Here is a 19785-nt window from a genome sequence, read left to right on the forward strand (position 1 = left end):
CTTTGTGTAATGACACATCCACTCCCAGTCTTTATTCAAGCCTAATTTAATGGTGTCCAGTTTGCAAATTAATTCCAATTCAGCAGTCTCTCGTTGGAGTCTATTTTTCAAGTTTTTTTGTTGTAATATTGTGACTTTTAGGTCTGTAATCGAGTGACCAGAGAGATTGAAGTGTTCTCCGACTGGTTTTTGAATGTTATAATTCTTGACGTCTGATTTGTGTCCATTTATTCTTTTATGTAGAGACTGTCCGGTTTCGCCAATGTACATGGCAGAGGGGCATTGCTGGCACATGATGGCATAGATCACATTGGTAGATGCGCAGGTGAATGAGCCTCTGATAGTGTGGCTGATGTGGTTAGGCCCTATGATGGTGTTCCCTGAATAGATATGTGGACAGAGTTGCCAACTGTTCTTAATTCAGTACATAAACTTACTTTGGTACAACACAAACATTACAGCTTTAAACGCTCAGAAGCGAAGATTCTCATAGTAAATTTGAACCCTGTTGTTCTCCCATGGAGGTCAGTGATAATTTTGCTTTTAACTTTAGTGGGGGCAGGAGTGGGGCCTTTACATGGCACATACTTTCTGTAAAAACTAATTTCACCCTCCATTACATCTATAAAACGCACAAATACATCATTTGGAATTTTGTGTGCATATCTGAGGGCAGAAACGGATCCATTGTATGTTACATTTATCAGCATAGGGTCAAGGCTTGAGGTTCTCATTCCATTTTTTTGCAAGGAAACTCCTGATGATTTCCCTTTGAGTGAGAAATAAGTAAATATGGAATAAGGAATTCAGGATCTGCTTCATGAGTAGTAATGAAAAACCATACCTATGTGCAGCATGAACAATTAATGTTATGATAAGAACTTGATTTTTGCATTGCATTGCTTTAGAACTTTTAAAATGGTAACCTTAAAGTTGCATTGACATAAATTCCTAGATATGTTTATCATTTCCCCATTTTTAAAGAAAAAATGTGAGGAGATTAAAGCAATCTCTGTACATATTTCACTGTGTACTTTCACAGTTTCATATGCAAAAATGATTGAATTATGAAACTCTACTATGTAAGAGCAGTGTAAAATCCCTCATATATAGTCAGTATCATTAATATGAATTTACAGTATTCCCTAGTCTTGTAAATGTCATCTTACATCTGTACAAAGTGGGAACATGGTAACATTCTAAACAAAATGTTCCTTCACTTGTAACTTCAATTTATTGATTTAATCAGTTGCATTTGAATGAAGTGTGCTGGAAATATTAAATAACAGAGACATGAGAAGGTATGTATCTAATTAGTCAGAGAAAGAGATGTTTTCATACAAACATTCACCTGCCAAATATAATACCAAAACTGATTTTGTGATCTGCTTTATAGATGGTGGTATGAAATGGGGTTCACAGTAATAAGACCAAAATATTTCCCAGAACTCCTGCTTGTGAATATATGAAAAAAACACTATCTTCACCTATGAAGACCTGAAACAAAATGGACTCAAATTCAGTATAATAACTTTTATATTCAAGATTTATTCTGAGTATGTCAGCCCAATTAGGATGAAATTCACTGCAATGCCATCTGAACAAATTAAATTCCATGTTAAAAGCTTAAGTGGAACTTAACTAATACAGAAGGCTTTGCCTGGGCCCTCTGCTTGGGGTTGAATTTCACCCTTGGACTGCATATTTTTAATATAGGGGCTGTTTTAGTACTGCTGTACTATATATTTTTATGTACTCAACACCTGCTACCATTCGTTTGTTCTTGGTTTTCCATTATGCTGACCATTTGTAAGAGAGAGATCCTTTCATAGCCTGCCACCACCCTTTCAAAACATTTCATTCTGTGAACCACCAGTAAGGGCTCTGCAGACTACAGGTGATCCACCGACCAGAGTGAAACTTCTCATTCTCTAGGACTATTACATAACAGGAAAGATCCTGTCATGGGCCAGGTCCTCTTCCAACTTCATCCCTGTACTGCTGGGTTCTAAGAAATATTACAGTCTGTGGACCCTCCAAAAGGGCTCTGCAATCCACTGGGGGCCCACGTGCCATCATGAGAACTACCATACTAATCTATTAAGTTTGTGAGAAGAACTGTACGATTTTCTCTTTGTTTGTTCCTATATTGTTTTTTATTTAGAACTGTGGAATTTTAAAACTTGTGATACAGTGTGTGTGTATTTATATAGTTTCCAGTAAGCTCATGGCTAGTCAGAAAGGGCTTCGGGTCTTGGAGTGCTTTATCAATATTTAGCATGAGCATGGGTTAGCATTATTTAGCATGGGTTAGCATTTTCAAACCCAACTAGGAGATTTAGCCATACCATTAAAATTAATGGGACTTGCATGGCTGAATGGCATAGCCAGCTTTGACAATATCTCAACCATTATTTATAATCTGATTATTTGCTTTTGGAAATGGTTTCTGAATGGTGATCTAAATGCATGTGTTTCATTCTTTAGATAACATTTGTATAGTTATGAAAGTTTTGCAGTAACTTCCTCTATAGCTGTTATTATAGATGCATAAATGCGGCCCAGCTCAGCTGTGTGTTAAGGCCGGCCTGCGTGGCAGGGTCCAGGTTCCCGGCTGCCCAGCCCGGTGGGATCCAGACTGCCCCGCCGTCCCATGTGGCAGGGTCGGGGCTGGCAGGCTGTCCCACGCGGTGAGGGTCCAGGGTCCCTGCTGGCCCCATGGGGTTGGGGTCCGGGGTCTGGTGGTGCTGCCAGGCCCTGCAAGCTCTGGGGCAGCCACCCAGCCTCACACGACGGGGGTCGGGGACAGCTGCGCCGAGTGGGTCCAGGGCTCCCAGGTGGCCCCTCAGGGTCAGGAGTCCAGGGCTGCCGCTTGGCCCCGCAAGCTCCAGGCCAGCTGCCCTGCCCCGCACAGCAGGATTCTAGGATCCAGGGCAGGCAGCTGCCTGACCCCGAGCAGATGGGGCCCCCGCAGCGGGCATCCAGGGTCAGAGTCCGGGCTGCTGCTGCCCTACCACCTGACCCCTACAGCCCAGGTAACACATTGTGGGCCACTATGCAGCCCACAGTGATACATAAGTTGAGAACCACTGGACTAAATACGTATCCTCCCCTTGTTCTGTGTGAGGAAGTCAACTGAAGTTTTTCATAAAAACAACATAATGGGACATAAATCTCAAACTTTTGGCTCCCACTTGGCAGCTCATGCTAGCGTCAGTTCTTTGTGAGGGCCTTTTTATGCAGTGTCTTTGTAACTTGTCTTTGTGAGAGATTTTCTTCATAAAGAATAAGGGTATCTGAAATATTTCACTTTAGGAGGGCTTTTGTGATTCTTGTGCTGAGGAATGATGAAAAGATAATAGATATTTCATTTAAATGTGGCAAAAATGGTTTTACTTGAGTTCTTGCAGTGTCATTTATTATGTACTGTAGTGTAGAACTGAAGATAATTTATTCTGTGAATATTATTGTAAAATTATGGAACACATTGTTATGGGGGATATTTTTAGGAGTTGAGCTAATTTAACTGTAAAGGAAATATTTAGTTATCACATTTTCCTTTTGTACTTATTCTATCATTTCTGCAAAAATCATTAAACTACAGTATTATATACATGCACTTGAAAACTTTTAATAAATTTAAGGTTGGAACTTCCCCAATAAAATCTAAGCTATAGAATAACCAAGTTGCCGTTATAGAAAAAATCAAGCATGCCTTGTTTGTTAACCTACCTCTGAGTTTTATTTCTGTGTTGGGAAATGGTACCATATTACTTATATATATTATTGGTTCAAGAACACAGTATTAAGATTAGCAAAACCACAATAACTGTAATTAAATGTTGCTAGCAAGTAGATTTATTTTGTTACCATCTAATCAAGAGAGTTTCCATGGATACATCAGGATGAAATTGTAGTTTCATTCTGGTTGAAACGGAGGATATTGAAACCTTTTACAGTTTTCCTTGTAGTAAATAAAGTTTGTAGAGGTGTTTTACATCCATTTGTATTATCACTGCATTAGTTTTTCTTCTAGATAAAGTTCAAAAGATAACATAGATACTGTAGAAAACATGAAATCTGAAAGAAAATATTTATTTTGATTATTTGAAGACAAAATTAATCCTAACAACAAAAATAATCATATTTCTCTTTAATGAAAGGCTGTTTTTAAGAGTCTATTGACCACATAATGTATGTTACCAGGCTACAGTATTAAGAATTTTGAAATCACTATCTAAAAATGTAAACAGAAACCATTGAGAAGCCAGGGAATATCATCATCTTTCCCCTCCCCTCCCCCCAGCCTTCTAGCCTTCAGAAAGAGAGAGGTAAGATAACTTTTCTATATTTTTGTTAATATGCCAAGCATTTAATTCAATATTACTACTTATAAAATGCTTTCATGGAGAATTGATTATTCCATTTTTTTTACATTCTACAACTTATCAATCCAAATATTTTAACTTGTTAGTGTGATGGAACCCTAATTAATAATCAAATATCCATTGGGAGAGAGAGAGTCTGACTCAGTAGCCCAGTGATTAGGACACTCACATGGGATGTGGAAAATGTGGAATCTCTGCTCCAATTAATATTTAATTATTTCTTCAAAGTAGAACAGGGGAGGTTAGAGAGATGTGCCCCCAGAATAGCCAGTTGGCTAGGGCACTCATCTAGAATGTGGGTTCAAGTCCCTATTTCGAATCAGGCAGAGCAGGGATTTGAACCTGGGTCTCCCACATAAAAGCTCTAAACAATGGGCTATTCTGGGGTCTCATTTTCTCTGTTTTTTCATGAGAAAGATCTGAGTTTTGGCTGCTATGGCATGACCTGGTTTAGGCTCCAAAAGAGAATTAATGGCTGAGAATCCTGAATGGAGAGAGATGCCTATCTTTGGCCCATAAGTGAGGCACCTAAGGTCTAGATTAATAGAAGTTTAACACTGGTACCATTGAAGATCTGGGTCTAAGCCACACCTAAGCCTCTACCTTTTACTCCAGGCTAGTTTTAGGCAGCTCCCCACTCAGCTACTGGTTTCTGAGGATCTCCCTCTTAGGTACCTAACGCTCCCCATTGGGAGCCTGGGTGCCTAACTCAGGGCTACATTTCAGGGTTAGGCATTGCAACACTGAGCAGACCTTTGTGGATCTGGCCCTAAGACACTTTTGAAAATAGGACCTAGTCTCCACATCATTTAGATTTTTTTTTAAACGTTACCCTGGGTCCAATCAGGAGTGGCCATTTTAAGATGCAGGAGTGCAAAATATAGAAGTATAACTGCTTCGTGATTTATTTTTGGTTATGGCTTTAACTCTGTTCCCACTGAAGTCAGTGGCCATTTACCTAAATGAGAGCAATGTCCACCAGCACTGAGTACTATTGAAAATGTCACCTTTAACTTATCTTATTGGGGAGGGGCAGGAGAAATTGGCAAGTAATTACTGTGTAATATGGAATAATGAAATATGAATGCAGCCAAAATGTTTCAGTTAAGGATGTACAATGCAGCTGCACAATAACTGCTTTTCAGAAGGAACCATTTAATTACAGATGCATAACACCCAATGCCTATATCTATTCATAAGAACTTGCAACATATTTTTAATGCCTTAATATGATCCACTGTAGTTTATCCTTGCAGGGCCAAATCATGATCCATTGAAATCAATTAGAATTTTGCCATTGACTTCAGTGGGACCAGAATTGGGCTCTGAATGTGAGTCTAGCCTATTGTGTCAAGGATTATCAAATTAAGAAGTTGACCATAAGCAGTCCAAGGACAACATTCAAACTCTGTAATCAATAATGCCATTTTTTAAAAGTCCCTTTATAACATATTTTGCACTGCATCATAGATCATAATGGCACAGGACCCACCTGAGGGTTCCCTGACTCCGTGATGGAAGGTGTACAAGAAGGAGGTTGCAATGGTAGCAAGGCAGCCTCAACCTTCCCTCCAGGAGATTGCATCACCCAAACAGGGGGCAGCAGTGCCCAGGGAGGGAAAAACAGAAAATATGTTATGTACTGTGGAAGGATCATTGGAATACATGCACACAAGTATGGGGATAATAGGCCGGATCACACCAACAATACCCACCATGGGTAACATCATGTCATCTTCTCCACCACCACTACCATCACACTATCCACTCCCAGCCAGCTGTGGAGAACACAGGTATCTATCAGTCTGATCCCCTCAAACCCCCAGGTATATCTAAGATGTGCTACTTTCTCCAGAGTGGCATGAATTATGCTGCTCTTCTTCCTACACAAGGAAAATCACTACACAAATGAGCTGAAGTCTGTACATCTTTTATTCATTTGCACATATTGTACCAATCCAAATTTGCATGGGGTTATTCTGACTGCAAATGTCTACAAGCAAATGTCTAATCCCACCTGATGTGACACTAAGATACAGCTGCCCCTAACCCTTCCCTCAGCAATGTAGGCATGTGTGTTGATGCTGGCCTACCAAATAAAAAAAAAATCATTGGGAAGGGTTGCAGACCAAACTGGAGGAGCAAGCATCTCAGACAGGTTATTAGGAGAAAGCAGAAAGCCTTCAAGGAATGGAAGATGGGAAGGATCAGCAAGGAAAGCTACTTCTTGGAAGTCAGAAAGTGTAAGGAAAAAGAAAGAACTGCCAAAAGCCAAGCAGAGTTAGACCTTGCAAAGAAAACTAAAACTAACAGTAAAAGGTTCTCTAGCCATATAAATAAAAAGAAAACAAGGAAAGAAGAAGTGGGACCTCTAAACAATGAGGTATAGGATGGAGATTAAAGATAACCTAGGCCTGGCCCAATACATAAATGAACATGTCAGTTTTTAATAAGGGTTATAAGAAGCTTGTGGTAGCAGGGTGGCTAATGGAAATGATGATATGGAAGTATAAATTACCACATCCAAGTTGGAAGTCAGACTCAACCATCTTAATGGGACTAAACTGGGGGGCCCAGATAATCTCCATCCAAGAATAGTAAAGGAACTGACACATGAAATTGGAAGCTCAATAGTAAGGATTCTTAATGAATCTGTAAATTCGAGGGTCATATCCTATGACTGGAGAATTGCTAATATAGCCCCTATTTTGAAGAAAGGGGGGGAAAGTGATCTGGGAAACTATTGGCCTGTTACTTTGACCTCAGCTGTATGCAGAATTTTGGAACAAATTTTTATAGAGAAAGTAGTTAAGGACATAAAGGTAAACAGTAACTGGGATAAAATACAGCATGGTTTTACAAAAGATAAATTGTGCCAGACCAACCTGATCTCTATCTTTGAGAAGATAGATTTTTTTAAACCTTGGCACAAAACTTGGGAATGGGCTAATAAAATTTGCAGATGACACCAACTTGGGAGGTATTGACAATACGGCAAAGGACTGGAATATCATACAAGAAGATCTAGAGAAGCTTAAAAAGGAAACAATAGAGAAACGGATTGAATTTAACAGTGCAAAGTGCCTGGGTCCATTATAAGAGGGGGCAGTAAGGTTTGGTGGCCTATAATGTGCAGAAGGTCAGACTAGATGATCACAACAGTCCCTCCTTAAAGTCCATGAGTCTAACTAGAACGTAATGTGTGCCTCGTTGCACAGGTACAAAGGGTATGTCTACACTGCAGCTGGGAGCGTGCCTCCTTGCCCAGCTAGAAAGACTAACACCAGCACACTCAAAGAGCAGTGTGGACATTGTGACAGTGGCACAGCTTGGGTTTGGACCAGGTGGTCAGGCAAGCTTGGACTTTGGTGGCTAGCCTGAGCTGCCACCACTGCTTCAATATCCACACTGTTATTTTTAATACACTTGAGCGGGGCTAGCAAGTGTCTACCTGGTCTGGGTAGGCTTACTCCCAGCTTCAGTTTAGACATACTCCAAGGGCCTGGAGCATTCTTCAGCTAGTACTGCAGGACCTTTTTCCTGTCTGTATCCCCCACCCCCCAACCCAGTTCCAGGCCCACCTGTTCACTCTCATCACCATGGGCCTGGATGCTGTTCCTCTGTGCAGACAGGCAGCTTCAGCTACACCCCTCAGCCCATCAGAAATGTTGCAGCAAAATGCCAGCCAGTTGTTGAGTCCCATTATTTCCCTCACTGCTACTCCTCTGTGCAGCTACTTGGCAGCAGATCGCACCTCCAAAATCATCTCAGACCTCAGCCTAATGGGTTTATTGGTTAATACAGCCATGATTAGAAAATGACTATAACATTGTAATGACCTGTGATTGTAATACAGCTTAAATAACATCTTTTGGTCTATCATTTCTACACTAACCATGAAAATTATACCATTGTGTCTTGCAAAATCAATAAATCTGTGAGGTTAAAACAGTGGATAATATAATGCACCTTTTTGTTTCATAGAAATTGACCTCTTTCCTGAACTGAATGAAACTGAAGAATATGAGGTATTGTAAAGTGTAGTAATTTCATACATTCGTTTTCACACAAACGTTTCAAATAATATATAACACACTCCACATAAATGGAGATGATCAACTGTGATAACTTGCAGAGCTGAATTTATGTACTTTTAACCATGTCACCTACACTTTGCCTACTAACGCATATCCCCTGGGAATTACTCTACGTTCCAGATGCTTGAGCAGCTTCAAAAAAGTACAATTTTTAAAAATCCACCTGCCAAAGAAATGTTTTTTCTTTCTCCCCAAAATGTGGAATTGCCTCCCCTTCCCCAGTTACACCTGCCTCAGGCACGCTTCAGCTTTGGGCTAGTGATAGGTTTTCTATACATAAAAATGTCATGACTTTGAAGTCCAAGCCTTGCTTCTCTGTAATGCTAGAAATGGCAGTTTTATACTATTGAGAATGAGAGAGATTCTCAGCTTCCAGAAGGAACCCAGCACTCATCCAGTCCTGCATGGGCCCATGGGAGTTAAGTGATTGACCTGCTTAGGCACTTTTGTTCTTTCCACTAGATGCCTATCTGCAGCTTTGGGTGCCTAAATATCTTTGTAAATCTGGCCCCGAAATACTGGGTGAAATCCTTGGTCCGTTGAAGTCAATGGCAAAACTTCCGTTCATTTCAATAGGCTGATAATTCCACCCCTTGAACATAAGTAATGACATTTTGATGTATTAACCACAATTTATAATAATGTAACCATGTTTTATACAATTTTAGATGTTTTCATAACTCCCTCTGATCTGGCACAGTTGTATTTTTGGCAACTACGGTAGCTGGCATACAAGCAGAGGAATATGAAAGAGTCCCAGTACAATTTTTAATAGACTGTAAAATAGTTTTTGTAATGTGGCCAATACCTCTATAAAATGTGTTAGCATCAAGTGATCATTCAGAACATCTGTTTTACTGTTTGATAATATGTGCACATTATTCTCACCGAGGGGCAAATCCTAGTCAGTTAAATAGATAGAGAAATGGCCCATATCTGTCTTTCCATCTCTGTACCAATTCATCCAAACTATCAAATCTATCTATCCAATTACCCATTTGTTCAATCCATTTATCTATATTTATTTAAACTCTTTATCTAAGTATTTATATTGCACCCATCAATATGATATCAGGATGTTAGTTAATTTCAACTGTGATTTTTGCCTGATTTAGGACTGAATAAAGACTGGGGGAGTTGGCCTTGAGAAAATGGATTTTCAGAACCTAATGCAAAGCCCTAACATACATTTCTGCAGAAGTACTTTAAATTGTGTTCACTAAACAGTTACTAAGATGTCCGCAACAGAAATTTCAGTATGTGGTATCTGAGATACTGCCTGTGAAATTGCTTTTAAGTGTCTCAGGGTCATGTTGACCTTTAAAATCCTAAATCCTAACATCCTGTTTGGAGTAACTATGAAGATTAAATGATTTGAAAGCAGATCGTAAATATTTAAAAATATCTTCTGTTTTATTGGATGGCCCTTGCAATTATCATGGACGGAAGATGACTAAGGGGGAGGCCAAAGACTAGATATCAAAAGACCTTAGAAAGACCAATTTGCACAACAGCCAGGCATACAATCATGAGTTTTGAAAGAAGGCTATAAAAGTCACCAACTCCAAATAGGGAAATGGCAAGGAAGAAGATGATGATGATCTTCTGTTATGTTGCAATGACTCTTGAACTGATATCAAAGAATATTAATGCATATCTTTGAGACACTATCAAATAAAAAACATTCTATCATTTTTTTATTATTACTGTACAACGATAGAGTAAAGTGGACAAAACAGAGTGAGAGGTTTTTATCTCTCTCTAACTGTGAGTCACAGGTAGCAGGAACACAATGTTTAAGAAGGTAGAGGGATCTGTGGTTCTTTTGTCAGTATTACAAATTTATGGTTTCAAGAAAAAAATACGAGATGAATGTTTTTGTAGATAAAGCCATTTTATTATTAAGTTCAATAGCCATTTCATTGGTTACCTGCCATTTTATCTGTTATAATTTATGGACACAGGCAAATGTCTTGCAGCATGTACCTTGAGTTTTCCTGTTTTATCCATAAACACTCTTAGTAAACTTTGACTATGTTGTTTTCTTTCCAAAGGAGGAAGTTGAAGAGAAGGAGGCAGAGGTGGATGAAGAAATTGCAGTGATTCCTACCACTGATAGTACTCTAAACCAAATAAGGAAAAAAGAATTCCAGGTGACTACATCTAGCTATAGCCAAGAGAAAAAGGGGACAAAATTCAATGAAGCTAAAACAAACAGATACTTAACAAGAGAGGAAGGATCACATGGAAAGGATGATGTTTTCAAAGTAGTTTTTTACCCTACTTCCCGACCTGTTATTGAAACATCAAATGAAGAAGAAGATGTTTCTTTGGAATCTCAAACTATTATTGGAATCCCCCTGCAAGTCACTGACTCCACCAAAGGTATTGATGAAGAATACATTTACATTTCTTCTGGCACTGAACCAACAAGCATATCTGCTACTGGTGGTAGTGAGGAAGATATTTCATTGTCAACTTTTAAGCCTTATCAAGATGTAGACAACTCTTGGGGTTCCATTCCTACCACCTCTGCTATGCAATTTGTCACGGAGGAAGCATCCCAGGAAGACATCCTTCATTCAGGAAGTCCAGAAATAAGCAAACACGATATTGATTCACAAGGCTATGTAAAAAATATTTCAGAAGATGTAGCACCCTCAGGTGCTGAAGAATCTGCAGAGAGTACTCCTGTTGATGGAAAGTTGTGGTTTCAAAATGCAACAGATTTGACACCTAGATCTGATGTTCCATCGGATAGTGAGCTATTATTTCAGACTAGTTATACTGATGCTTATGTTGAGGAATCAAAGCCAGCTACAGTGCCCTATTCCAGTGGTCCAGTGATATCACAAGATACTTCAGATGCGGATATAGAATTGCTACATTATTCTAATTTTGCTTTCTCCCCTACTGAATTATCACCTCATTCTATCTCTTCAAGCTCTGGAGAATATGGCTCTGCTTCTGTTGCCAGTGAGGTACTCTCTCAGACAACTCAACCAGTATATAATGGTGAGATACCTCTTCAACCTTCCTACAGTAGTGAAGTGTTTCCTCTAGTCACCCCTTTGTTGTTTGACACTCAGATGCTCAACACTACCCCTGCTACATCAGGTAGTGATGTGACCTTGCATGCTACACCTGTATTTCCCAGTGTTGATGTGTCATTTGAACCCACCCTGTCTTCCTATGGTGATGTACCTTTGCTTACATTTTCCTCTGCTTCCTTCAGTAGTAAAATGTTTCACCATCTGTATACAGTTTCTCAAATGTTTCCACAAGTTACTCCAGCTGTTACAAGTGATAAGGTGTCCCTGCATGCTTCTTTGACATTGGCTGAGGGTGATACTTTAATACAGTCAAGCCTTGCTCAATATTCTGATGTGATGTCACATCAAACTACTCATGCTGCTTCAGAGACATTGATATTTGGTCATAATAGAACTCACATGTTTACTCAAGTTGAACCATCCAGCAGTGATTTAAATATGCATGCACTGTCTACAATGTCTGAACTTACTTATGCTTTGTCTAGTAATGTGGGCTCCCTCCAAACTTTTACTGTTTCTTATGACTCTGCAGAATATGTGCATGATTCTGTTGGCGTATTTCATCAGGGTCCCTTATTTAGCAGCTATAACAATGTACTGGTGCATAAGCCTTCTTCTGTAATACCACAAGCTGATACCTTGCTGCTGCCTACACACACTCTATCTAGTGATATGGATTGGTCTGAACCGTACTCTGGTAGGGAGTCCCTTTTGCCCGATACAGATGCTCTGGCCATACTTAAAGTTTCTTCATCTGATTCTGTAGGTGAATTTACATATGCAACATATGAGTTTAGTGATCTTAATCAGACACTTCACAAAAGTGATGTAATATATGGAGATGAGAAAGAACTGCAAATTTCTTCTTTCAGTGAAGTGGCTTCCCATGCTGAAAGTACAGTGATGCCTGAACTTCCTACATATGTTTCTAACAATGATGTAATTAAGCAGACTACGTCTTTGCAAGAAACCCCACTTCCTGTTTCTAGCACAAAGGGAATCCTTCCAGTCTCTCTTGCTTTTCCCTCTACTAAGATTTTTGATTATGATATTAGTAAACTTTCAGAAAATTACTTTTCCGTTCAGCCTTTGCATGTTACATCTCCAGCCTTTGATGACACTTTGCTTAAACCTATGCTTAGTGCTGTCTCAGATCAAGCTGTCTCTGTCCCTGCTTCTAGCAAAATGTTGTCTCCTTCAACACAGCAGTACTTTTATGAGACCTCAGCTACATTAAATAATGAAGCATTACAACAAACCTCCTTTCAATCTTCTGATGATGGCACTCTGCTTAAAACAGCTGCAACTGTGCCTACTGATCCAATATTGGTTGAACGCTCCAGCGTTTATAAAGATAGTTCTCCATTTGACCAAATATTCTATCAGATGGCACCAGATTCTGCTACAAATAAAACAATGTTGCATTCTACATCTGCACCTTCAGTTGTTGACATGTTTCCCCACACCTCTAGTAAGCCCACAACATCATTTCAAGGTTTAACTGGCTCTTATGGAAGTGAGGAATATGTTTTATCCAGTTTGGTTAACAATGAAGATAATCACCAGGTTGCTCCTTCATTGTACAGTAGTGATGTTTCATTCCAGTCAACCCGTTTAGAAAATACAAATGCCTTTCCCCCCAAGGCAGTGAACAGAGTGGCTACTCCTGCCTTAACAATTGACATATTACCAAATATTCCCACTCTTCTAAACAGCCATATTTCTTCAAGTGTTTCTCAAAGAAATGAGGTTCCCATTTTTTTCTCAAGTTCTACTCGTGCCGATGTTTCTGTTCATGTGCCTGCAGTTGTTTCTGATTCTCATGTATCTGCTCATCATGCCCTTCCTTTACCAAATGTGTATATTTCTGTTATGGCTGCTTCTCCCAGTGGTGAGGGCCTTAGAACCCTAACCAGGTTGCTGGTTCCCCCTCAGACATCCTCTGGGTTGTTCCCCAGTGCCAATTCTGATACTAATTTGTGGCCTCCTGTAATTGATGATGATTATGAGTATGATGATGGTTTACCTGTAAGTAATTGTATCACATGCACTTCCCATAGAGAAACTCAGGAAAAGGTAGTAGATGAACAGAATACACAGGTAAACAATATAAAGGATCAGAGTAACCTAATTATCAGTTCACATTCTGAGAAATCTGAAGAAGAAGAAAAGAAAATTACAACTGCTGCATCAGACAGTCAGATAAGTCATGGTATGGACAGACGTAATTATCCATCAATACCAACATTGGCAGCACTGATACCTAAGAAGCACAACGATCCAACTATATGGGAAAACCGTATTCAGACTCTTAGTATCCCATTGCAAAACACACCAGAGTCTAAATCTTGGGCTGTTTTTACAAGTGATGAAGAAAGTGGCTCTGGTCAAGGTACCTCAGATAGCCTTAATGATAATGAGACTTCAACAGATTTCAGTTTTCCTGACCTTAATGAGAGAGACACTGAGGGGGCAATTGAAGCAGGTAACTCAGATTTAACTCCTGGATCATCACAGTCATCAGCACCATCTGTAACTAGTGGTCACTCACCAGTATTCAACATTTCTGAGGCAGGTTAGTTGTGGATCAATTTAATGCATAACATGTGTAGCTGTGACATTCTTCTGCCACTGAAAATGAAAAAATATCTTAACACAAATATATATGAGACTAGTGAGATTTGCTACAGATATTTCAGTGATGGAAGAACTTAATGGGGCAGTCAGTTGGATTAAGGAAATGCTGTGGAACAGGGAACATAAGCATTGAAACAGTTCTGCTGTAAATGCAACTTCAACTTCAACTGAAATATCCTGTAGTATTAAGGTCCAAATGCTGCCCTTGGGTATGTTTGTACAGTCAATGGGAATTATGCACAGAGGGCACAAAAGTGTGACTTTTTGCTCTTTAAAGGTTAAGTGGGACTTAGGCCATTTGCACAGGGGTAAATATCACCTTTTCAGAGGAAAGCTCACTGCAAGATTCTAAAGTTCTGTATGAAAGAGTCCTAAAAGTATGTGTTTATTATGGCAATGCTTTTTATTTTGTATTCTTCAAGATGAACTGAGCAAGGTAAAAGATGTTTCAACCTAGTTCTGACTGGTTTTAGCTTGTAAAAAAATTGTTTTTATTTTTAAAGCTTCTCATATTTTTAAATTTCAGTAACTTACAGAAATTTCCTCCTAGACTTGCTCATTCTAAAATCACTAAGGGCTAGATTCTGCTGTGCTTGCCTTGCTCTTTGTTCAGTTTTACTGAAGCCAATTAGCTATTTGTGGAGTAACATTCTCAGCATAAGTATGGGTGGCAGAACTGGACCATACATTTATAAGATCTTGATAAAATGTAAAGCAAAGGCTTTAAAAAGTTCTGTTGTGAAAAACTTGAAGTGATCAAACAATTAACTTGTATTGCCTCTTTGTCACATTTGTTGAAATCTAAGTGTAAAATCAGAACCATCAATATCTGTACTTATTTGAAATATTCAAGGTTAATTGGATAATGTAGGAAAGATGTTAAATATTGAACTTCCATCACATATTTATAATCTCTGTAGAGGGCAGTGTCATCCAACTAATGGTATCTATAAAGTATGCAAAAATCTTAGGTCCGATCTTGCAAATATACAACCAGATACATTTGTTAGTAACTTTGTGCAAAAAAGCAGTCCCAGGCAGTCTGCATAGCTCAGGATGTTGTAGTATGGATAATCATGAGCCCATTTGGTAAACAGGAGTTTTACCTGAGCAAGCAATCGAGTCAGTAAATGGGTTAATTGTTTTGATGTTTCCTAAGGGAAATTATATAAAACACACATGAAATAAATGTGTTTCCTTTAAAGGTCTGCAAAAAAGAAAAGGAGAATAATTTCTAAGCACATTTTATACCAGCTAATGACATGAAGGTTATGATAAATTATTTATAGTTTTCTGTCATTAAACTTAAAATTCCTCACTTTCAATTAACAATGAAGAGCTTTGATTCTTGACAGTACTCCAAAAGGATGGTATAACATGGCTTAACTAATAATGCATATTTACAATTTAGTTTCCAGTCATCACTCTCATTAAAGAACTTGCCTATGCATTAGTTTCTTCCAACAAATTATTCCCTATATTGTCTTTTAATAAAACAGCAATTACATTGGAGCATTTCTCATATGAGCTCTCCTGCTAATCAGAAATAGCTACCTAGTTACATCTTAATTTCAATTTAAAAACAATAACAACAAAAGAACCTTATGATATATGAACATTTGTATTAAATTTAAATGTCAAGTATTACAGTGCAATCCTCAGTAGCTACATAAGTCAAATGTTTGGTTGAGAGTTTGTGTGAGTTTAAAAATATTGTTAACTCATATTTTGTTTAATAGTAAATCTTATTATTATTATTAATTAGTAGTAGTGATAGTATGAGATGCATTTATAAGATCTGCATCACTGAAAAATTGCTTTATCAATTAGCAATCATCTTGTCAAGCTTTCCAATAGAACCATTTATTTGAGGGGAATTTCAAGATGTCATTCATATTTTAAAATTGCTATAACAGGTTTACTATGAATTTTTAACTGGATTGTAAATCGAAGTGAAAAGGATGATGCAGGATTTACGGCTAACTGCCTCACAGATATGAAGGCATGTCCAAAATTAAGGAGGAACTAGCTTTTGGTGAAAAAGAAAATTACACAGGACCTGACCCAAAGCCCAGTAAATCCAGTGCGAGTTTTCCCATTGAGTTCTGTGGTCATTAAATCAGGCTCACAGGGCTTGATCCTATACCATTGAAATCAATAGGAGTTATGCCACTTACTGCATTGGGATTCAAATCAGGAAAATAGTGATGGTGAACATTAAGAGGCCTTTCTGATTCTCCTGTTAATGACAGCAGAGAATTGTTCATCTGTCTCACACCATACATAAATTGTAATTATTACTGCTAATGAGTGTTGCTCTTGTAGAGAGAATGACTGATGTTTTTGTTTGAAATTTTTTTTTGAAAATCTCCCTGTATGGAGTTAGTTTGAATTTATATGCTGCCCAGGCCCAAGTAGAAGATTTTACAAAATTCATTGTTATGCGGGGCTTATGTGTGATATTTTAGATTCTGACCCTTAATTACCTCTATTAGCAAATGTGGTTGCTCTTGCTGCTAAACATGACAATGCATAAGCACAGGAAGAATTGAGCTTTGAGAAACTAATATGTGTCGGTATTTTAGAATAGCACCAGTTACACTGAATGTAAAAATAAATGTCTTAATTATGAGAAATAGTTGATTAATTTAAACGTAGTTACAGAGCCCAAATCCTGGCCTGGCTGGAAAAGAGGCAAATGGAACTGTAAGGTTTGGCCACTCTTCATGACCGTAGGGCTGTATTCTGAAACAGTATCCAAATGAGAGTTTTCTGCTTACCACCTATGTGCCCACCAAACTTGTGCCACCTGTAGCCCTGTGCCAGGGGCGGCCCTGATATCCCAGTTGGAGAGAGAGGAGCAGCTTCTACCCTGGTTGCCAATTACCCATGGAATGGAGATTCAATGGGCTGCCTGGAGCAAAATGCCCTCCCAAAAAGGAGCTGAAGATGTAACCTAGGAAGATGAGAGGGTCCCAATGATGATAGGAACATTCTCCTGTGGAAATCAGGGGAAGGATGACGTGTAGACAGGTCCCCTGCAATCCCATATATCCACAAGTAATGCTTATTTTTGGTCAGGGTTTCTGCTGTGCACCCCGCAGTAGCTTCGCAAAAACTCTGCATACACAATTTGAGAAGAGGACAGGACCTTATGAACAATGGTACCCTATACATCAGCAGCTGACCATCCCGTCGGACCCTTGTGCACCAAGCTAAACTTTGCCTCAGAATCAGCCAGCTCAGCACAGACACAGTTATAATATGAAATTTACTTCCATTTTACCATGAACCAGAATTTGGCTCCTTGTGAAATCAGTGATCAAATAATAATATAGTTTATTTTCATAAGATTTGATTTCATAATAATCTATTCAAACTACTGTGTAAAGAGCTAGCTACTTATTTATATTGACATTTATCTTAGCTCACTTCAAATTACACTGTCTCTAAAGTTCTTTTGCCCACTTTCTTTGGTTTGGGTGGGAGGGGATAGGAATGGGCCAAAATCTGCCACATACTTTGAAGGCTAAGTACAAGAAACCTGAGCTGCTTAAATGAGCACCATACAGTATAAATGTTTTCTTTTAATGGTGCACTGAGGAAGCATCTCTCTATTATAAAATACCACATGGACACTTCTGTGTCTGTATTAGTAGATTCAAATGTGAACTGTAAATTTGTAGTTTAGCTGTGCCTCATGGGCATAATGCACAGCTAAAATATAAATTATATGTATATGAGGAACTCAATAATATTAATATGACCCTTCTAGTGGATTTAGTAGGATTTAGCATTTGGAATGACTGAGATGGTGGCAAAGAACTACTTTATAGGGCTGAAGGGATGCATTCTTTTCACTCCCCTAATTTAAATCACTAAAGTATGGTGCATTTTTAAGCTGCCTTGTAATTAAAAATATATGATCATGTTCTACCCTGGGAGTACCTCCAGAGTCGAATAAGTGCACTTTGCTCAGCGGCCACATCCTGATCGCTCATGCATATACATAGTTCCAGTTAAAATCTTGAGTGCATCCCATATCTTATTCACCAGAAATTTGGGCCCTGATTTTTAGAAACAGCCTCCAATACTGTGAGTGCAATTCTGCGCCTGCAGTTGTGACCACAACTGATAGCATTTGCATATTTACGGGAAATGATTTACAGAAAGTGAGTTATTTAGATGTTTAAATGCTATAAACAAAAAATAGGAACAAAATTGTGCCATGCAAAATTGGGAACTAAGTTGAGGTCTTTATAAAAAAGAGGCCCCTGAGCTCAAGAAACTGATAGTAACCTGCTAATTGCCTTACCATTGACATATTTTAATCACTTTGCTAATGCGGATAGCTTTCAGAGGACAATTCATTCAATGTTTGGCCTTTGCAGATTCCATTTGTTATTCTGTAGGGTTGGGGTCAAAATGGAGATTACATTCTACAGAAAAAATTGAGATTTCAAAATTTTGTTTTATCTGAAACTAAATGAAAAAACCAACATTTTGAACCTTTTTTGTTAAATGAAATTTCAAAAGAACTACATGTTGTCTCAACTGAAGTGATTCATTTAGTAGATGTTTGTGAAATTCATGTATTATTTGTACTTTATATTTTCTAAATGGGTGCTGTTTTTGTAGTTTTATTGTATAGATTCTACCAGTCTTGATTTCAGTGGGACTACTCAAGAAGTAAGGATGAGAAAATATGACTTATAATGATAGATTCAAGGAGCTCAATCTATTCAGCTTAACAAACTTGATTATTGTCTCTAAGTATGTACATGGGGAACAAATGTTGAATAATGGGTGCTTCAATTTAGGAGCGAAAGATATAAAAATTAGAAAGGCCAAGGCACAAAAAGAGGTGAAACTAGCCAGAGACATAAAGGGTAACTAGAAAACATTCTACAAATACATTAGAGCAAAAGGAAGACCAAGGACAAGATAGGCCCATTATTCAATGAGGCGGGGAAAACAATAACAGAAAATGTGGAAAGGCAGAAGTGCTAAATGACTTTTTTGTTTCAGTTTTCACCAAAAAGGTTAGTAACAACTGGACATCTAACATAGTGAATGGCAGTGAAAATGAGGTAGGATCGGAGGCTAAAATGGGGAAAGAACGAGGTAAAAATTACATAACCAAGTTAGAGGTCTTCAAGTCACCTTACGAAATACATTCTAGAACAGTGGTTCTCAAAGCCGGTCCGCCACTTGTTCAGGGAAAGTCCCTGGCAGGCCGGACCGGTTTGTTTACCTGCTGCGTTCGCAGGTTCGGCCGATCGCGGCTCCCATGGTTCACCACTCCAGGCCAATGGGGGCTGCGGGTAGGGCAGCCAGCACGTCCCTTGGCCCACGCCACTTCCCGCAGCCCCCATTGGCCTGGAGCGGCGGACCAAGGCCAGTGGGAGCCGCAATCGGCCAAACCTGTGGACGCAGCAGATAAACAAACTGGTCCGGCCCGCCAGGGGCTTTCCCTGAACACGTGGCGGACCGGCTTTGAGAACCACTCTCCTTGAATACTCCAGGAGCTGACAGAGAAGATATTTGAGCCATTAGTGATTGTCTTTGATAAGTCATGGAAAGATTCCAGAAGCCTGGAAAAGGGCAAAT

At 38.9% G+C, this 19785-nt stretch overlaps 1 protein-coding gene across 4 annotated transcripts in view; it reads left to right on the forward strand.

Annotated features, from left to right (window-relative positions):
• PTPRZ1 (protein tyrosine phosphatase receptor type Z1) overlaps window positions 1-19785 on the forward strand; it is a 198494-nt gene that overhangs the window by 136895 nt on the left and 41814 nt on the right. For 2 of the 4 annotated variants that reach the window (XM_048836185.2, XM_048836184.2), the window contains exons 11-12: window positions 8373-8416; window positions 10540-14113. In XM_048836185.2, the coding sequence (XP_048692142.2) occupies window positions 8373-8416; window positions 10540-14113 (3618 nt within the window). The remainder of the gene's footprint in view (window positions 1-8372; window positions 8417-10539; window positions 14114-19785) is intronic. The other 2 variants (XM_048836186.2, XM_048836188.2) reach the window with 1 other exon arrangement.

This window comes from Caretta caretta, chromosome 1 (assembly GCF_965140235.1).
Source record: "Caretta caretta isolate rCarCar2 chromosome 1, rCarCar1.hap1, whole genome shotgun sequence".
Classification (NCBI taxonomy): Eukaryota; Metazoa; Chordata; order Testudines; family Cheloniidae; genus Caretta; species Caretta caretta.